Raw genomic sequence first — 15,278 nt, 5'->3', positions numbered from 1 at the left:
CTGGATGATCCATGTTTTTAAAATAAAGGATGGTCTGTTCTACGGTCTGACGCAACCACTGGGCCCATGGTCGAACAAGGATTAATCAAAGTCATCCACAGTGTGTGTTTTTATGTCTTGTTAATTCTTTTTCGCCATCCTTCTGTGGACACAGACTGTGTGGCTACTCCAGCCGTGGCAACAGATTTTTCTTTCAACCATCTCCAGAGAACGCCTGGCCAGACTCCTGAGTGGCACATATTTGGGTTCAGGCCCGGCGCTGGAGACGCAGGGAGAGGGTGGGGGGAGGAGGAGGAGGAGGAGGTGGCGGAGGCCAGAGCCATGTGGCTGATGTTGGTAAACAGTATCCACCCTTGTCCTGGCATCATAGCAGCAAGCGCGCAACGCTGGAGATATCAGGCGGCAGGGCCACACACAGACCGGGACAAAAGGTAGACCCGCGCGCAGACATTTGCATTCATACACGTGCACTCGCGCGCACGCTTGCAGGCAGAAATACACAGACAAATAAAAGACTCACTCTCGGTGTCTGCCACTCAGCAGCTGCTCCAGTTTCCATGGCAACGGCCGGAACAATGTAGTAGGAAGGGCCGACTCGGTGTAAGAGGGAAATCGAAAGAGGAGAGAAGAGGGAGAGTGTGTGTAGGTGTGTGTGGGTGGGTGTTAGAGGCTACTGAGGGGGAGGCAGCCGCGGGGGTAGTCAGACAGAGAGAATTCAGAGACACTCTCTTTATTTCTTTGTCGGGATGAGTCTTCGGGAAGCGGCAAAACAAACAAGGAAATGTAGGAGCAGACGGAAAAATAAACAGAGAGAGGAGAGCCGCACGCGCGGCGAAGGGGCGAAGCCTGAAAAATATCACCGGGGCCACGATGAGCGTTTTACAAAAGTCTATTTATTTTTTCAGAATGAGGTATTTCAAAAGTGCTATGAGTTGCAGCACTAAATGTACATTTTAAAAGTGGAAAAACCCCCAAAACAAACCCCATCTCATATCTGTTTACCCAGTTCTATGCACCCGATTGTTACAAATATAAACAAAAGAGGAGGAAAGAAGAAGTCCAGGTACATGATGATAAAACACATTTTGCTGTACAAAAGAATTATTCGAGATATAGAAGGGGAAAAAATTGTCGAGATAAAGTGATATCTACCAAGAACTCATTTTCATACGAAAATATAAGTATCAAATTTAGTATGTATCAGGTTCACACTAAAAGCATAAAGGTGTGTAGAATTAGTAAGATGATACAATATAAGAAAAAGCAGGAAACAAAAAAACAATATATTGTTATATTACAAAGTTTCACAACTCTCAAAAATCGAGGCTTTACAGTACTTTAAAGGTATATAAACTTCCAGTCTAGTTATTGGCAGCTTCCTGACATGTATATATATAAAAAACAAGGACAAAATGTATTACAAAACAAGGCAGATCCGAGTGTATTTTTGTCTGTACACTATTGTTATATACAAAAGTGTCGGCTAGCAAGGTGCACAGGTATACATCCACTGACTTGGCTGGAGCACCAGTGTGAGGGAGGAGTGAGAGAAGGGAAACCTGTAGTGGCATTGTTTTTACGTGACCCATAACGCTTCGGCTGTCACAGTCTCTTCAGTTTTTGCAGTGGTAAAGGCAAAATAAGTGTGCACTGCTTTCTTGTACGTGAACTCTCCAAGCAAAGTGCCCTCTGACACCCTGTCCCTGATTTCCAGGCTGGTGTCACAGTGAGTACAATAAAAAGAACATCACAACAAGGTACAAATAGAAATGATAGTTAAAAAGATGACAAAACTGGAGGAAGGAAAGACCAAAGCGAGGAACATCCGCTTTCCTTCCTCCTCATTTTCTCTCTTTCTCTTTTGTCATATTTCCTCGATGTGACTGGATTGAAAAAGTAAACCCTAAACATTCTTAACGTCAACAAATGTGCAAAAAAAGTGGCGGCAGTGAAAGTCCGAGCATCGTTTCCTGCAACTCCTCTGCCAGGTGTGTGGGTGTGTATGTGTGTGTGTGCGTATTTGTGTGTGTGTCAGCATCTGAAGGTAAAGTCCTCTGAGATGTTTGTGTGTGCGTTGTGACAGGTATGGAGGCAGTTGTGCCTACGCTTGGGTGTATTGGCCTGCTTTACGCGCATCCGCGGGGTAGTCCAGGGTCTGTGTGTGGTTCTGTGTGGTAGTGGTTGTCTGTTAGCGAGTCCTGGCCTGCTCCAGCCTGCGCATCAGCTGTTGCCTGCGCGCCTGCAGCCTGTCCTTCTCCTGCTGGAGCCTCATCTCCTCCGTCTCCAGCGAGCTCACGTACTCAGTGGCCTTCTTCAGGATCAGCACCTTCGCAGCCTTGTCGTTGTGCGCCAGCTCCGGCACGTGGTCGCGCAGCGTCAGGAAGCTGGAGCGCAGGTCGTTGCGGCGCTGGCGCTCCAGGATGTTGTGGTTGCGCCGCCGCTCGCTGTCCTCCGAGTCGGAGCTCCCGCGAGGACTGCTGTCCCCGCTGGCGCTGCGCCTGCTGCGCACGCCCGACATGCCGATCAGCGAGCTGCAGGACATGGAGGACGAGGAGGAGGATGAGGAAATGGTCCTGGTGGAAGGCCGCGAGGCATCTGACGTCTTTTGCCTCTTTGGAGGCGGGGCGTGGTCGTCGTCTGAGGCGTACGGAGACGGAGCGGCGTAGTTGTGCTGCTGCTGGTGCACCGAGCTCCTTCTCAGGATCAGCTCCTGGGGGCCTCGGCTGACGAACCTGCTCATCCCGCCCGATCCCGACGCGCTCCCTCTGCTGTCTTGGCTCTTGGCGTGCACAGATATAGTGGCAGTACCTGCAGCCATGGGCGACGCCTTGATTATGGCGCGCCTCTTCTCTACTGTTACGACGTCGATCTCCTCTTCCTCCTCTTCCTCCTCCTCCTCCTCCTCTTCTTCATCGTCATCATCCTCTTCGTCTTCTTCACCCTCTGCATCGTTTTCATCCTCGTCTTCTGGAAAGAGAAAATGGAATGTGAGTGACTCATTGTCTATGACAGAGGTATGTCACCTATGTACAAGTGAAAGGTAGGCGTGTGTGTGTGTGTGTGTGTGCATGTGTGTGTGCGCGCGTACATAGGAACAATCATGACTATGTGTGGGTTGGTGTTGCTCAGTAGAAACCACTTAATGCTTAGTGTCAGTCATTCCTTAGCTAATCTACTCTACAGGCGTTGACATGTTCAGTCTCAGTGCCGAACAGACAGACGGGATTTCTTTCATTCTCCGGCCCACGTTCATAAATTCTTCTAATCTCCCCGCCGGTGAGAAGATGCTTTCAATCTGCTGCCGCGATGATGACAGCGCGTGAGTTCACTTTCATGTCATGGGCATTAAGGACTTTAATTTACCTGACCTTCTGATAGGAAAAAACCAAACTGAGGAGCTCTTCATCTTAATACCTGTGCCAGGACTTATCTCTGACGGGCGTCTTTGAAGATGACAAGAGTTGGCCAATGGTGGGAGCGTGAACGTGTTATCCTTATCAGCTCAGGAGCATCTGAAGAGCCTGGCATTTTACAGCTGACGGCTCGGAGCACAGACGCATACATGCAGAGTCTGGCTGACACCGCCACAAAAACAATGCCGGCCCAGCTGGGGGTCTGAGGAGGGGGCGTGGCCGACTGCCATTTGATGTTTCACCTGCAGCCCGCTCATTGGAGCTGGGTGGCAGATGGAGGCGGGGGCGCACCGGTGGAGAAAGCCAAACAAAGCCAAATTTATCTGTCAGCTTACATCTGTACAGCTTGTTCCTGGTTCCTTTTGCCTCCTGTTAGCAGCACAAACCTTCACACCCCCGTGTGAAATATATGGCGGCGGAGGCGCGCGCTGGAGGGCTGTTGCACGCAGGAGGTCAGTGAGGCAGGCGATCGAATCACCACCCTTTTAAGCCCCGGACCTGGAGCGGTGCCAAGGAGACAGCTGTCGAGATGGAGCACTTGTTCAAAGCTGTCACCCCCTAACAGAGGCAGCCGGGGCCCTCCTCCGTCCCCTATTCTTCGGTGCAGAGGAGGTGTTTGGCAAGGCCGGCTGAGTCTACCCCCTGTGCCAAGTTGGGCGCCTTTTGTACTAATGTTTCACAGCGAAAACAGGCTGATAAGGACCCGTGAGTGTTTGTTTAGGAAACTCAAAGGCAGTAATAGATCAGACATAAAGTCTTAGAGCGATTGAATACACACGCTGATCATTTCCAAATCTTTAGAATCTTTTGGAAGAAGTGCCCGTTCCTCAGCCAGAGCGCGCTAATTGTCCCTTAATCCATGTTGAACGGCAGCATTGAACGCACCAGAAACACAGTTTAGCCACTCATCGCATCATGGAACACTTTCATCCTCTACCTCTACTTTTAGAGTGCTATAAAGTCAATGTGTGTGTGTGTGCGCGCGTCCGTTTTATCTGCCTGGGATGCCAGGTGAAAGCAGAGATGCGCACGCTCCCATTTTACTGCCATCTGCTGGATGAAGAGCTCGGTCTGATTACATAAACCGTTCAGTGTGTCACTACTCCCGCCTGCGCGTGCGTGCGTGTGTTGTGCGTGCGTAAGGCCATATGAACCATGCAGCCCCAGTCGTGACAATAACAACGATAACAAGGTGTCATTTGCGCTGTTTTCATGTCAACGTTCCTTTATAATTTAAAGAAGCATTTAAAACAACGGCTTTATTGCAACGTAACAAGTCTTACCGGAGTCGGAGGGAACACTCGTGTTGGTTTTGGGTGCGTTCACTGTCCCCGATGAGTCTCTGCTGCCGGTCCTTTTGTGTACCGGAAAGGGGAAGACAATTGTGGGGTCCACGCACTCTGACACCGAGCTGCGGGTCACAACCTCGGGCACCTTGACGCACACGTTCTTGCCGCCTCCGGTGGCAGTGGAAATAGCTTTGCCGAGTTTCTCCGTGACCACCCGTTCCAGCTTTTCTCTGGCGGAGAAGCCGCTCCACATACAGTCCTGGAGAATGATACTGTTGGGGTTTGTATCCAAACCGGAGCCGAACAGATCCCCATCATCAGACGCCCCCCATATATCGTCCTCGGGAAGGAAGGTGAGTTCTGAAGCCCAGTCCAGTGGGTCCCCTAAGCCGAAGTCCAGAGGGTCTGCTTCCGGGGAGGCAGTCGCCGGCTCCCCCGGTAGCGCTGCGCGGCTCGGGGAGAGGGGCGGAGTGGGCAACAACTCGAATTTCTTCCAGATGTCCTCTCCCGGTGGCGCAGAGTCGGGACCACAGAAGTAGAAGTCGTCCTCATCCGGATAGAAACACGGTTGTAAGGAGTCAAACTCCAGATCGGAGTTTTTACTAATGATCGCCGGCATTCTATCCCACAATCAGGAAAAAACCTGGAAAGGAACAAAAGACATTTCAGTCTCCAAAGAGCAACAGCGGCTTTACCATTTTCACCCTGTCGTGTGATCTATAAAAACTGAGTAAAGGAGTCAAAGCCCACACACGGCTTCAAACTCACTGCTCTCTGCAGTTTGTTTTATTATTATTCCGCATTTATGAGCGTGCGTAAATGTCACCGTGACGCACAGCCGGTGCCAAAACATCCACATGGGTCATCACGAACCGTATAACAGGGGAGATAAATGTTTTCAGAAATGAACACAAATGACAACAATGTAACACAGCGCATGTCAGCAGGGGGAAACAGGAGGTTTCTATTTTTAAGTCACAGCTGAGAAGATGCTCACCTCGTCTTGACTCGGGGCGGTAATGTGCGAACCAAACGGTCTCGTATCTCTCGTCAGCAACACAGACACCAGATTTGGAACAGTCATCCACTTTGGGAGCACGGACAGTCCTCTGACACACATTGTGGCGGCTCAGCGGTGTTATACGCTCAGTTCTACGGGAGGAAACTAGACTCCTCCCCCAGGCTGAGGGGGTGGAACAGACGGACTTTGGGTTTGTTGCGTCGCGGGAGTCAGGCTGCCTGGGAGCTTTTCTTTCAAGGTGAACAGAGAAAATAGCCTAAACACTGCTGGGGGGAATTGCAAGCAATAATAATGATAATAATTACAAAAAAATCCGACTGATCGCAAATTTAAATTTCCCATGTCCATTCAGCGTATAAGCAGGCCAAGTAACCCAGGGTCTTTCTTACAGGGAGCAGCCTTAAAACCACTGCCCTGTTGTGGATCACAGGATGACATAAACCGGAGTGAAACATCATCCACACGATTTCACATGTTTGCTGTCTTCCTGCAGCAACCATGTGATTTCATATGATTTTGGGAGCACCAACTCAAGCCGTGCAATTAATTCCAACGTCACCATAATATGACGTACATTGTCACGCATTCGTTTTAGTTTTTTTGTTTTGTTTTTTTTTGTAATTCAAGCACATCAGTTCGTGCAGGCTCCGCCAGCTCCGAGTATCATTCCGTCTTTTGTTTGGGGACCAGCAGCATCCCTGGATAAAAGGCTGGCTGCGCCCTCCCATGGACACTCTAAGAACTGCAGACGCACACAGAACAGACAAAGGCTCAAACTGAAAGACCCCCCACCTCCCCGAAAAAAATATTTGAAAAAAAAAATCTCGTATGAAGCAACATTCCCGCAAACAATAGGCAGTTCAGAACAGACAGGGCAGTTGCAGCCGTCTGTTGGTGGACCAAGGGAGCGTGTTACGTAACCGCAAGCGGTGGTTGGAGCTGGAGTCACTCCCATTCCCTTTTTTTCTAATGACAGCTTAGGAGGAACTGCGCATCTGTAATTATGCAGTCAGGCACAGACGAATACACACACAGTCCGCGATATCGAAATATTCAGGGAGACGTTTATACAGCGGATTCCAGCCAGCTGTGAGCAGGGGAAAATGTCCGTTTCCAGGATTTCCAGCCAGACAATAGAAGGTGATACAGAAGAAGATGAAGAAAAGCTCTTTCGGACCTTAAAGATGTACACGCCACGTCACATTATTATTATTATTATTATTATTATTATTAACTACAATAAATCAGCTGTAGAAGTCCCTCTCCCACTTTTTTAAAATTCAACTTCAAACAACCACATTAAGTAAAAAGTGATCAAGTGCAGCTGTTTGAGAGAAGGGAGTTTCCTCCTGCTGGCTACTCTGCTCCCAGGAAATAAGGGACATGGTCTGGGAGTTAAATAAGAAAAACAACCCAAAACTACAAAACCTTGACTCTGTTTTATTTTTTCTCGAGCCGCCGCTCACCCCTCACTCCCCGGCAGCGGCGGTTTCCTTCGGAGTGGGAGTGAGAAAACAAGGAAAAGTGCTTTTGTTGTCGCTCAGCGTGGATGGGATGAGGACAGGAAGCTGTATCCGATGCTCATTTGGGTCTCAGCATAAACACGAGAGGAAAAAAAGGCACATGGATGGGGAGGAGGGGGCGGATCTGCCTTGGTATTTGCTAATATAGTGGGAAAAATCCTCTCTAAAGAAAGAGAAAGGGGTTGTTTTCACACAGGCTCCACATGCTCATTGATTTGATAAAGAGGCCCAGATGTTGATACGATTGTCCTAATCTGATTTAGGATCAGATCTGTAAATCTTCTGCAGCACTTTCCCACCTACGCCCATCAGCGTAAAATATGACCCGTCCCTTCTCAGCCAACAGCTTATTTATGAAACAAGTTTTGGAGTCTGCTCTTTAAAAGAAGACCGTCTGATGACCGATGACAAAGAAAGTTCGACAGGAAAAAAAACCCCCAAACAAAAACCCCCTCAGACTTGGAGCGCACGCTGGCGTCTTTGCCCGTTGTTTTGAATGGCAGTTATGGCATGTCCAGTCTCCCCTCCACCATTCGCCGCTGGACCGGCTCATGGATGGTTGGGCAATTAGGCCAGTTTTGATAAAAGATTCATAAGTAACCCCTGCGGACGGTACAAAGACTGGCACCTTGTGACGCAGTGACATCACGAGGGGAGGCGTTAAGTCCCCGCATAATATTATTTGTTGTATGTGAGTGTGTTTGTGTGTGTTACACCTAAGTTTTGGGCCTGTTTTCAGTGTAAACCTCCACATCATCACATCCCCTTCGCTCAACTGTCTTATTTACACTTTCAGCATGAACTTTTATTTTGTCTGAAGTTTGCAAAACTCTGGCAACACTTCATGCACACACATGAACGGGGATTGCAACACCTCTGACATGCATCATAAACGCAGCCCTGAGAGCAGCCACTTTCACTTTCATTGACGGATTAAATACAGGTCTTTCGCATTTATCAAAAGAGCTTTTATTAGAGTAATAATGAGGCTGAAAAGACTGCAGCACATGTTGCTAGGCAGATTCTATATTATATATTATTTATATTCAAGAGATGCTGATGTTGATGTAAATCAGGTTCCGATTAAAGTGTGTAGACGTTTGTGTTTGTGATCGTCACTCAAACACACCTCAACCAGCCACCGTCGTGTGTGTAAACCATCAAATCTCCTCTGTTCTTCCTCACGTCCGGTCCGATTCTGCGGTGGCATCTTCCCCTCAGATGACCCGACAGCAGAGAGAGGCCATGTTTTTCTGGTCCGCATCATTACGCTCCGGCCATGGCGGCGGCCACGTCGCGGTGCGTCGCCCCCCCCTTCACCTTTACCTCCCCCACAACTAAGACGCCTCCCCCACAACGGTTCAAAGCCATCGCAGCATGTAAAATGTCCTCATTTCACCTCCTGCCTGTGTTTTTAGTGATAAGCGGGACCCCTCCCCGTCCCGGGCTGTTCGGCTGTGTTTATCACCAGGAGAGACTGTTTCCATCCCGAGTGTCCTGGTGCGACATCTTGGTTAGAGCCCAGCGCTCAAACCGCCGTGACTCCTGGGTGATTCGGAGCCATAAAGTCTCTGCTGGTCGTCGGGGTTTGAATTCCACAGACAAGATGCATCCCACACAAAATGAAGCTGTGAGTGTGTGAGAGTTCCAGGTTTCAGGTGTTAGGACCAGGCACGCTCGAGGCTTTCTGTTTTGACCTCAAAACTTGGTATCGAATGAATTTGCAGCGATGACTCAGGCAAAAAGTAGCTCTCAGCGCCGCTGCCAGAGATTACTTCAGCAGCCTTTTGCAAGAGATTTCACCGCGCAGGATAAAGCTGGAGCGAGTTGCGACAAAGGGCTGAGGAATTTGGATGAGAACTTAAAAGCGATCCCTGAGCTGAGCAGCTGTTGTAAGACACATCCCAAAGACAAATGCGCTCCGGAGAGGAAAAAACGCTCTCCCGCCTGTTTTCCCATCAGCTGTAGTTCGGGAAGAACCAACTGGAGAAAGTATTTTGGCCTTTGAGAGTGCCAGACGTGTGCCTGTGTGACGGATGTGGTTACTGTCTTGTTAGATCTTGCCCTTTGAACTCTGTTTGAGTGCCCAGAGGTCTAAAGCCGCACATGCGATGATTCACTGAGAAAATAAACATCACTTTTTCCGCTTGCACAATGCTTTATCCTGTTAATGCAGGATCTCAGCCGTACACCATTCCACCCAGGTTAATCCTTCCACCATCACAAGTTTGCAATGAAGACCTACAACACATGCACATTACACTCTCCCTCCCACACACAGACATGGGTGGAATAAACAGTAAACTATGTTTTCCATATGTTTCACTTGTTTTCACTATCATATCCAGCTTATCTGCTACAGGCCCATATTACTTGTGTGGCTTATGCAGGTATCACCACTCTTGCACAATCAAAGTTAAACGTTTTATGTCATTAAGCTTTGGTGCAATAAAACAAAGACGGATGACATGTTAACGTGACGAAACATGAATGAGATCCAGTACACGGGCCAGTCTGAACTGGCGCCGTCATTTAGAGCAGTGGCTGCCACCCAGTCCAACAAGGCCCGCAATTCAGTTTGGTTTTCTGGGAACTGGGACCCTGGGGGAAAGCAGCTGGAGCCACGTAGGAGTGGGTTGCTGACCCCTGATTTAGAGGAGTGGGGCGTTTGTGCCAACCGCCCAATCATCAAGAGAGCAGATGTCACTTTTCAGCTCTTAACACACTTTATAGCAACAAATAACTAATTGAAACAGCACAAATATATAAGAATTCCATGTAGAACTTTACCAATAGAGGGTGCTCTAAATGCTTCATCCCTTTGGGGCGTTCATGCATTGACTATGTAGACCCTTTGTTGTACTTGAAGGGATGGTTGACATAGCAACTCGAGCTGTCAAACGGCCCTCGCTCCATTGGCAGCATCGGTGTCACCTCATGAATGAATGAGCACGTTCATTGAACATTTGGAGGAATACGGGAGGGTGAAGAATAGCAGCCTGTCATACGTTTCCGGTACAATAGCTTCAACGTCTATTATAATAGCACCTGTTTGAATCCAGCTTTATCTCAAGGTGAGCCAGGATACGGGTTTGCGTCTGCAGCACCTTTGAACATTTGCAGTGGAGGAAGTGGCAGACACACAGATGGGAGGGGGGGAAATGCTGTAACGTGTCAGAGCAGCAGGTAAAGAATGTGTTAACGGATTTCACGCAGACGGCAACCAGGCATCCGCGTTGCATGGGAATTATTTCAGATGTGAAGATATACGCGCGCTCTTGTCCTAATGCAAAAGTATAGATCTGAAAAGACAGATTATCATGAAGGCAGCATGGGTGTGTACTTGACTCTATTGAGTCCTGTTCTATGGATTTGTGTTTATTTCTTCATTGGGTTGCTCAGTGGTAACCTTCAGCAGCTCCCTTTGGGGTGGGGAAATGAAAGATAATCGCGCATCAGTGTTGTTGCACGGATCACATGACCCATTTTGGATCGAGTGACCATGAATCGATGACGGGCCCCTTGAAGGCGAACATTAGGAGGCGTGGTGATCAAATGGAAATCAATGCGAGTGATGGATTAACGGCGCGGGCACCAGCAACGCTGGGAGGCCGCCAGAGCGGCCGGCCTCACTATGAAAACGGAAGAACTCCACCAGCTGACCTGGAGTCAGTTAAACATTGCGACACAATGAGAAACACCACTGCGGCTCTATTGTCCATGGCCTGGTGTGCATAAATCCCGTGTTGCCTCGACAGCTTTACAGACCAATTGTTTCGTTTTTCCCCCCCTTCTTAAAACTCTCTTTGCTGAAGTTGTGCAGTTGTGAATAAGGGAAACGGAAGCTGAGGTGGGGGCCAGTCAAACAGGCACAACAGCAAATGTATTCGGAAATGTCCAACCTGTGCTCGCTATTTGCTCCAAAGCAGGGCACCCTGCCTTACCTGACACAGATATTTTCATTTCTTTGACAAGTTAACTGGCCACACCTGAGCCAGTGGCGCAGTTGTTTGCTGAGTTTTGATAAAAGTCCAGATAAGCCATAATGCAGTTGGTATTATCATAACATTAGCAGCTGAGATAAAGCCTATGTGGGTCTGAGGGGAAGAGAACCACTAGATAGTGTCGGCCCAAGTGACTTGTTTATTGTGATGGACACCGATGAAGCCTCTGATAGCCGAAGCTTTTGTTTAGATTCTTCTACAACCCACACTGACTCATGAGAACACATGCAAGAACTCCATCCTCCTAAACAGCGTGCTGCACGTGCACAAACTGTGATTTCATTGAGCTCATTTGCTCGTCCTTTAATCTGCATATGGGCATGTGCACATAGCCCAGGAAGCCAGCGACGTGCTTGTCCCTGCTGAACTCCGCAGAGTCCTCCCGGAGGTCAATGAGCTCTTTTTAGTGTTCCCCTCCTCCTTGCTCTGCCTGGCTTTATCTCCCTGCATTTGTTTTGATCCTCAGGGGTCATTAGCCAGATTAAATGTTTGTCTGCTCACAAAAGGATGGTTAATATGTTTCAACGCTTCCATTTGTCAGCTCTCTTGTCTCTTGGCTCTGTAGTGTGTGAAAGGGGAGCTAGCTCGGCATCTCAACTGGCATTTCAAGACCTACAAGCATTTCAACACCTCAGACAGGAGAGGCCTTCTGTGTGTGTGTGTGTGTGTGTGTATGTGTGTGTGTGTGTGTGTGTGTGCGTGTGTGTGTGTGTGTGTGTGTGTGTGTGTGTGTGTGTGAGTCTCCGTCTTCCTTCTTTCTTGAGGGCTGGGTTCCCAGCCGCCTGGTCGATATATCACCCCTGACATCATCAATGTGCACTTTGGAGAAAGAAAAAGGAACGTTTCACTTCCTGCAAACATGCTCCGTCCTGTCAGTCCGCCGCAGTCAGATTAGCATGAGTTACGAGAATTAGGAAGGGGTCAAAAGGAGAAGAGCGGCGAGGTCCATTCAATCCAGCCGCAGTAACAACGAGCCTGCGAAGCGAGGAGGAAACCGAGGCTGTAAATTTGAGCTGAGCATTTGTGGTGACAGGAAGCAGTTGCTGTTGGCACTGTTTTAGTGATATCGCTGGTGATTTGCTGGAGTCTGGTCTAAACAGGAAGTCGGTCGTCCAGAAACATGGCCGCCGAGATCTGCGGGCAAACGATCCATTTGTCTGTGCGATGAGTGATTCTTTCCTGCTGTGCCGGACGTTTACGTGCCTCATTCCTCCCGCGACTTTAGCCCTCAGATGTGTCACAACACGTGTCTTTGTCTGGCAGGTCCAACACTTTACATCTTTTAAGGTTAAAGTGAGGCACCGAAAACCGAAGACCATTTGATAAATGGCTCCCAAAACATGGCCTGTCCCGATGGTTAATGAGCTGTGCGGAATGTTTCAAATAAAGTTAGACGTGATGTACCTTTCCTGTCATGTGCAGCAGCACATACCAGCGCTTGTGTTTATCACTGTGTGTGTGTGTGTGTGTGTGTGTGTTTAAACACCTCCCTGTAAAAAAGCCGAAATGAGATGTAAATGACTGCAGGAGGTGGTCTTCCACTCTGTCAATGGAACACCTCCCCATGTTTGAAGTCCTGAATTTTGGGGTCTGGGGGTTGTCATAGTGATGCTCCTTCGTCCCCCTGACTGTCTCTGGAGAATTGTCTTTGATGGGTGTATTGACAAGCATGTGGCAGCCTCCTTTTTTTTATCCCTTTCACGTCGTTCTCCCCCGAGCTTTTCCTCAAGGAGGTTCCAGAAGCTCAGACTGCCTGCCACACCAAGTGGCACCGAGGGAACCTACGATTCCGAGCGGGAGACAACGTCTCTCCGCAGCATCAAACGCATCTTTTGTACGACAACTTATGCAAAGTATATTATATTTAGACGCTTTTGTTTTGGAGGAGCGTTTCGATGTTTTTTGAGGTCAGGCGAACTGAAATCTGGAGACATAAATAACTCATGCATGCCGCGCGGTTGACCTACATCCAAGCGTGCGTGTATGCATATGCATGTTGACGGGCCACCAAGGACAGTCGCTGGGGGAGCAGCAGCGGGCATCGGTGTCAGTCAGACCACCAACACGGTAATCGGCCAGACAGAGCGTTCTGCTCCATCTGTCCAGGCTGTCTGCGACAGCACCGTTGCTTCAAAATTGTTGGGGTTTTTTTTGTAGGAAAAAAGAACACAGTTGGAGATGAGAACAAGGGGAAGCTGGGAAACCATAGTCGCACGGGGACAAAGTGCTCCTGCAGGACCCCATTGGCCAAGCAGATCCCCTCTCCTGTCATCATTGATCATGCTTAGCTGCCAATTGATGTGAATCTGTTAGAATGGAGGTCTTTTGTGGATGAATTCCTGACAGGCAGCAGTAGCCTACAGGCTTCTGACCTTTGTGCACTCTGCAAGGTCAACAAGCCCCCCTTTATTTAAAAAAAAAAAGTCCACTACCCCTCCCAGTTGCTACTCCTAAGACTTCCATCATGTGGTCTTCTAATCAATTAAGCTGCATCTTACATTCCTCTTGTGTGAGGTCACGCCAGCACTTCCTCTGGGGGATTTCTTCTTCTCTGCCGCCTTCCTCTCTCTTCCTCCTCTGATTCCCAACCCCCCCCTCCCCAATCAGAGCACGCATGGCGTATTTGATCACCAAGCTTTCATTTACTCTTTGCCTCATGCGGAGAATCATTCATGATGCAGGAAACGAGGGGTGGCAGACGTGCACCTGGGCGGGAACCAGCTGAGCCGCGCAGCAGTTTCTGCGGAAACGCAACAGTTGGCTTTGAAAAGGGAGCGAGCGTTCCTCAACTGCTACAGAAATGACTTGGATGGAGACCAGGTCTGATGGTTTGACGGCAACGGGCTCGTTCCTGAACGCAGTAATCGGATACAGTTGATGGCTCTTGCGCGTGCACATTGTATAAAGCCAGATATTACAGATGCACGTGTCATTCCCTGCGTACACTAAATGAGCCATCATCAGTGAAGCGCCTAATACAGGAGAGTTCATTTAGTCAGAAGATTTGCTAAAGCAAAGCTGCAAAATTAGGTAACTTGAAATAAAGCAGTTAATTCTGACTGCGCTGGAGCGTGAAGGAGCCCCTCCGGGGGCATTTAAGGCCGCCTGAAATTCAAATGTAAATGAGAGGTTAAGTTATTGTAAAATCAGGCTTTTGAACTTAAAGTAACCTCTGAGGACTGGCTCCTACAAATTGTCAGAACAGTTGCGCTGGTCTGCAGAAAAAGCCTGCGGAGAAAAACAATAGCTGCAGGCCTGGTTGCAGCTAGACTTTGGCATAAATCATATACCTCTGAGGGGAAACCAACCTCATTTTCCCAGAAAGTCCACCCAACTTGTATGATATCACAGAGGAAGTACTGGCACAGTAAGGCATGGATCAGATATGCATCTGAGGCATGGACGCGCATATAAATAAAGTCAATTGTGTCTAGGTTTTGTTTTGGTTTGCGGACCAATCGCAGGTGGCCGGACGGCCCGATAACGAGGATCGGCTTCGATTGAAAGATATCCGCGCTGCAGTGACGGGTGTTGGAGATGTTCCCAGGTGAAGACGACTGCAGTGTAAAGAAACAAGACATAAACCGTGCATGTTCAGCGCCCCCTTACTGGGAAAACACAGCTTAATCCTCAAATGTGTTCCTACCTTCAAGTCATTCATTTAGTTACCAGCTCAAAACAGCTCCACCCAGGTTATACTCCACTCCTGTTCTCTGCATAACCACCTTATACTGAACTGAACTGTACACACTCAGGAGCAGCAGTTTGCTTGTTGGCTGAGAGAGGAACCAATCCGCCTGGAAAAGATGGCTAATTGGAATAAATCTGCAGGTCTCTGGAGTTGCGTCGCTGCGGATGTCGCACGCTTTAGTTTCCAAACACCCGTCTTTGTCTGAGCTGAGCTACATGGGACAGGTCCTTCATGAATAATAATACCTCAGGAGTAAGCTGCTATTCTGCGCAAACCAGGAGTGTTGTCAGGAAGGAAACGCGTTTTCAACACTGTCTTTTCCGGCGTTACTTCCTGT

At 48.7% G+C, this 15,278-nt stretch overlaps 1 protein-coding gene across 2 annotated transcripts; it reads right to left on the bottom strand.

Annotated features, from left to right (window-relative positions):
* Positions 1-870: 870 nt before the first annotated feature.
* Positions 871-5,857, bottom strand: mycn (MYCN proto-oncogene, bHLH transcription factor). 2 transcript variants are annotated; one of them, XM_003971879.3, is made up of 3 exons: positions 5,700-5,857; positions 4,697-5,345; positions 871-2,967 (listed from the first exon to the last, which is right to left on the bottom strand). In XM_003971879.3, the coding sequence occupies exons 2-3, from the start codon at positions 5,319-5,321 to the stop codon at positions 2,189-2,191; spliced, it is 1,404 nt and encodes a 467-aa protein (XP_003971928.2). In that variant the 5' UTR covers positions 5,322-5,345; positions 5,700-5,857; the 3' UTR covers positions 871-2,188. The 2 variants fall into 2 exon arrangements, with proteins under 2 accessions (XP_003971928.2, XP_029705569.1); XM_029849709.1 differs by having other exon boundaries at positions 871-2,964.
* Between the last annotated feature and the right edge of the window lie 9,421 nt (positions 5,858-15,278).

Source organism: Takifugu rubripes, chromosome 16, assembly GCF_901000725.2.
Source record: "Takifugu rubripes chromosome 16, fTakRub1.2, whole genome shotgun sequence".
In the NCBI taxonomy this organism is placed as follows: Eukaryota; Metazoa; Chordata; class Actinopteri; order Tetraodontiformes; family Tetraodontidae; genus Takifugu; species Takifugu rubripes.
Note: the sequence above shows the minus strand (reverse complement) of the source record. Positions and strands in the feature narration are given on the sequence as shown.